The sequence below is a fragment of the Chaetura pelagica genome, unplaced genomic scaffold (assembly GCF_000747805.2).
Source record: "Chaetura pelagica isolate M959 unplaced genomic scaffold, ChaPel_1.0 scaffold899, whole genome shotgun sequence".
In the NCBI taxonomy this organism is placed as follows: domain Eukaryota; kingdom Metazoa; phylum Chordata; class Aves; order Apodiformes; family Apodidae; genus Chaetura; species Chaetura pelagica.
Genome location: NW_009954561.1, coordinates 218,623 through 221,536, shown reverse-complemented (window position 1 = coordinate 221,536; position 2,914 = coordinate 218,623). Strand labels below are relative to the sequence as shown.

At 43.9% G+C, this 2,914-nt stretch overlaps 1 protein-coding gene across 6 annotated transcripts; it reads left to right on the top strand.

Annotated features, from left to right (window-relative positions):
• Nucleotides 1-294: 294 nt before the first annotated feature.
• On the top strand, nucleotides 295-2,699 carry CIRBP (cold inducible RNA binding protein). Of its 6 annotated transcripts, none has more exons than XM_010005321.1 (6): nucleotides 295-401; nucleotides 499-605; nucleotides 991-1,129; nucleotides 1,234-1,315; nucleotides 1,439-1,503; nucleotides 1,923-2,699. In XM_010005321.1, the coding sequence occupies exons 1-6, from the start codon at nucleotides 299-301 to the stop codon at nucleotides 1,937-1,939; spliced, it is 513 nt and encodes a 170-aa protein (XP_010003623.1). In that variant the 5' UTR covers nucleotides 295-298; the 3' UTR covers nucleotides 1,940-2,699. The 6 variants fall into 6 exon arrangements, with proteins under 6 accessions (XP_010003623.1, XP_010003622.1, XP_010003621.1 ...); XM_010005320.1 differs by having other exon boundaries at nucleotides 1,231-1,315; XM_010005319.1 differs by having other exon boundaries at nucleotides 1,231-1,315; nucleotides 1,436-1,503.
• The last annotated feature ends 215 nt before the right edge of the window (nucleotides 2,700-2,914 follow it).

Genomic DNA, 2,914 nt, shown 5'->3' with positions numbered 1-2,914 from the left:
GATGAGCCGCGGGGGGGCGGCCGCGGGTCCCTGTGCCCGGGTCCTAGTGCCCCAACCCCCGGGTCCTAGTGCCCCAACCCCCGGGTCCTAGTGCCCCAACCCCCGGGTCCTAGTGCCCCAACCTCCCCCGGGTCCCTGTGCCCGGTCCTGCCGTGACTTCCTGCTCTCGTTATCTCGAGTTGTGTGCGAGAACGTGAGGTTGTTTGAAAAGTAAGGGCCTCATTTCGACTTGGTGGGAATACTTTTAATTTTCTTTTAACAAGTGCTGAGTGGGTGTGTCTTGACTTTGCAGGTCGGAATGGCCTCAGACGAGGGAAAACTCTTTGTCGGTGGACTGAGTTTTGACACCAATGAACAGTCATTGGAACAAGTCTTCTCCAAATACGGACAGATCTCTGAAGGTGAGGCTGCAGTGCCGAGCTGGGATGACTTCCATCAATCCTTTAGATTGCACGGGTGGTGACTGTTTTTTTGTTGTTTTTTTTCCCTGCTTTGTAGTTGTTGTGGTGAAAGACAGAGAGACTCAGAGATCCAGAGGTTTTGGCTTTGTTACTTTTGAAAACATAGATGATGCTAAAGACGCGATGATGGCCATGAATGGAAAGGTAAGGAGGCTTTGGAGCAGCTTTCCTCATTTCCCTAAAATGTAGTAGGGGAGCTTGAAAGATCTTTGTGTTGAATGCTGTGGAGAAAAGCAGATTGTCATTGAAGTATTCTGATTGCAGTAAAGAGTATAAATGCTAATGTTTTATTATTTCACTTGTGGGGTTGAAAGCCAGTGACATTAGTCTGTGCATCCTCTGACTGCACCATGTACTGGTGCAGTTGGTTTAGCTGTGACATGGAGCTCAGTGGGAGCTGTGAGAGGGGCATGTTCTGGTGCTGCTCGGCTCCCAGGGAAGTGTGTGACTCATTGCACACGTTGCACAAGTGTTTTCGTGTTGAAGTGTGTAAAAAACCAGTTGACTGACATTTTTCTCGGTCTGTTAGTCTGTAGATGGACGTCAAATCAGAGTTGATCAGGCTGGAAAATCATCAGAGAACAGATCTCGTGGATACAGGGGGGGATCTTCTGGGGGCAGAGGCTTTTTCCGGGGTGGCAGAGGTCGGGGCCGTGGCTTCTCCAGAGGTGAGGGTGTGTAATTCTTTTTTCAATACTTTTTTAAGTGGTGATGGTTTTGGTGTTGGTCAGAATGCTTGAATAACCCTGTGATGTGGTGTTTGTTCAAGGAGGTGGAGACAGAGGCTATGGTGGAAGCAGATTTGATTCCAGAAGTGGTGGATACAATGGCTCCAGAGACTACTATAATAGCAGGTAAAGTCATTGCAACTGCTACTAGGAAGCTCTTAAAGCTCTGTTGCCTCTTTGACATAAAGGTCAAAAGGTTCCAGGAGCAGTTGAGCAAATACTAAGCCAGGTGAATGTTTGTTGCAGCAGGAGTCAAGGTGGCTATGGAGACAGGTCTTCAGGAGGGTCCTACAGAGACAGCTATGACAGTTACGGTAAGTCTTGGTTCAAACGGGAACCATGAGTACGTTTGTGTAGGAACTTCTAAACCTTCTGACCCTGTGCTGGAGTCTGGAAATACTGTAAGGCTCAGCTGGACTGTACCACTATTGCTGTTCTTGCCCCTAAGAACCAATCTGCCAGGCTTTGGACGTGGTTGTGCCGTTTTAAGTTTCTAATTTGTAATGCATGTGTAGGAGTTGCTTGGATCTAAGGCAAAGCAAGTGTTTAAGTTCCTCGAGTGTTGAGGCTGAGACCAAACTCAGATGCCCTAACAAACATTAATCAAGGGTGGGGGAGTCCTCGTGCGGTGTAGCCATCTAGCACTAGCTTCTGAGATAATGCAAGGGACTAAAATGCTGGAACTTGTCTATGCTTCAGTGCCTTTACAATTGTGCCTGCTTCTTGTCCTCAGCTACACACAACGAGTAAAAATCCTTCCTGACTCAAGATCGTCCTTCCAATGGCTGTATTTATAAAGATTTTTGGAGCTTCGCTGAAATCGTTATTGTGTAGTACATCTCCTTGTATTTCCACTTTTGTAGTATTATCAGTTCTAATCTTGTCAAACACAGCCTGACAGCTTCTGATTACAATATGGCCTAATTAGACCTTTTAAGAAAGCTCTGCTTTCAAGTGTTTTTAATCTTTTTTGAAAGCACTTCGGATTTTATTTTACCCTTCATGACAAGCCAAGGTGTGTTGGTTTTGTTCTTGGTTCTTCTTTTTTTTTTAAAGTGGTGAAGTTGGGGCCCCAATTCAGTTTCTTTTGAGATAGAAAGGACCTTTGATTCAATGTTCACTGGAAGCTGAACAAGCTGTGGACTTTTTTTTTTTCCTTTTTTTTTAAAGTGCATTACCTTCGTCTTTTGTAACATTCCTTTAGTGTAGCAAGGTAGGAATGCAGCCTGGGTACAAATTGGAAGGCAAACCACCTTGATATATCTAAAGAGAACGTGCTTGTATGTTCAACCTGCAAAACGGTATTTTTACTGTTGTAATGATGTAAAATACCCAGAAATAGACTTGCAAACTTACCATAAAGAGGTTCTTGAAAATGTTTATTTATATTGTCCTTTTTTACTGGAAGAAATATGCATACTCCATTGATATTGTATTTGAAGTGGTAAAGGATTCTTGTATACAGTTTCTTTGGCTTTACGAAGCCTATTAAAAGACCGTCTGAAATGAACTCTGCTCCTGACATTTACATTTCATTGCACAACACAATCCTTGAAGATGAAGAACAGTCTGAGTATTAGAGGATGCCAGAGAAGACCAGAATAGTGTAAGAAAAGCCAGATTTATTGACTAGCTGCTAGAATTTAATCTGAATCGGTCTTGACATGTGAATCCGTCAATGCACTTTCATATAAGAACAGTGAAACTTGTCTAGAGGCAGAGGAC

Coding starts and splice junctions, on each gene's coding strand:
- CIRBP (XM_010005316.1), top strand. CDS start 299: ATGGCCTCAGACGAGGGAAAACTCTTTGTCGGTGGACTGAGTTTTGAC. Junction 402..498: donor ATACGGACAGATCTCTGAAG/GTGAGGCTGCAG, acceptor CCTGCTTTGTAG/TTGTTGTGGTGAAAGACAGA. Junction 1,130..1,230: donor GGGCCGTGGCTTCTCCAGAG/GTGAGGGTGTGT, acceptor TGTTTGTTCAAG/GAGGTGGAGACAGAGGCTAT.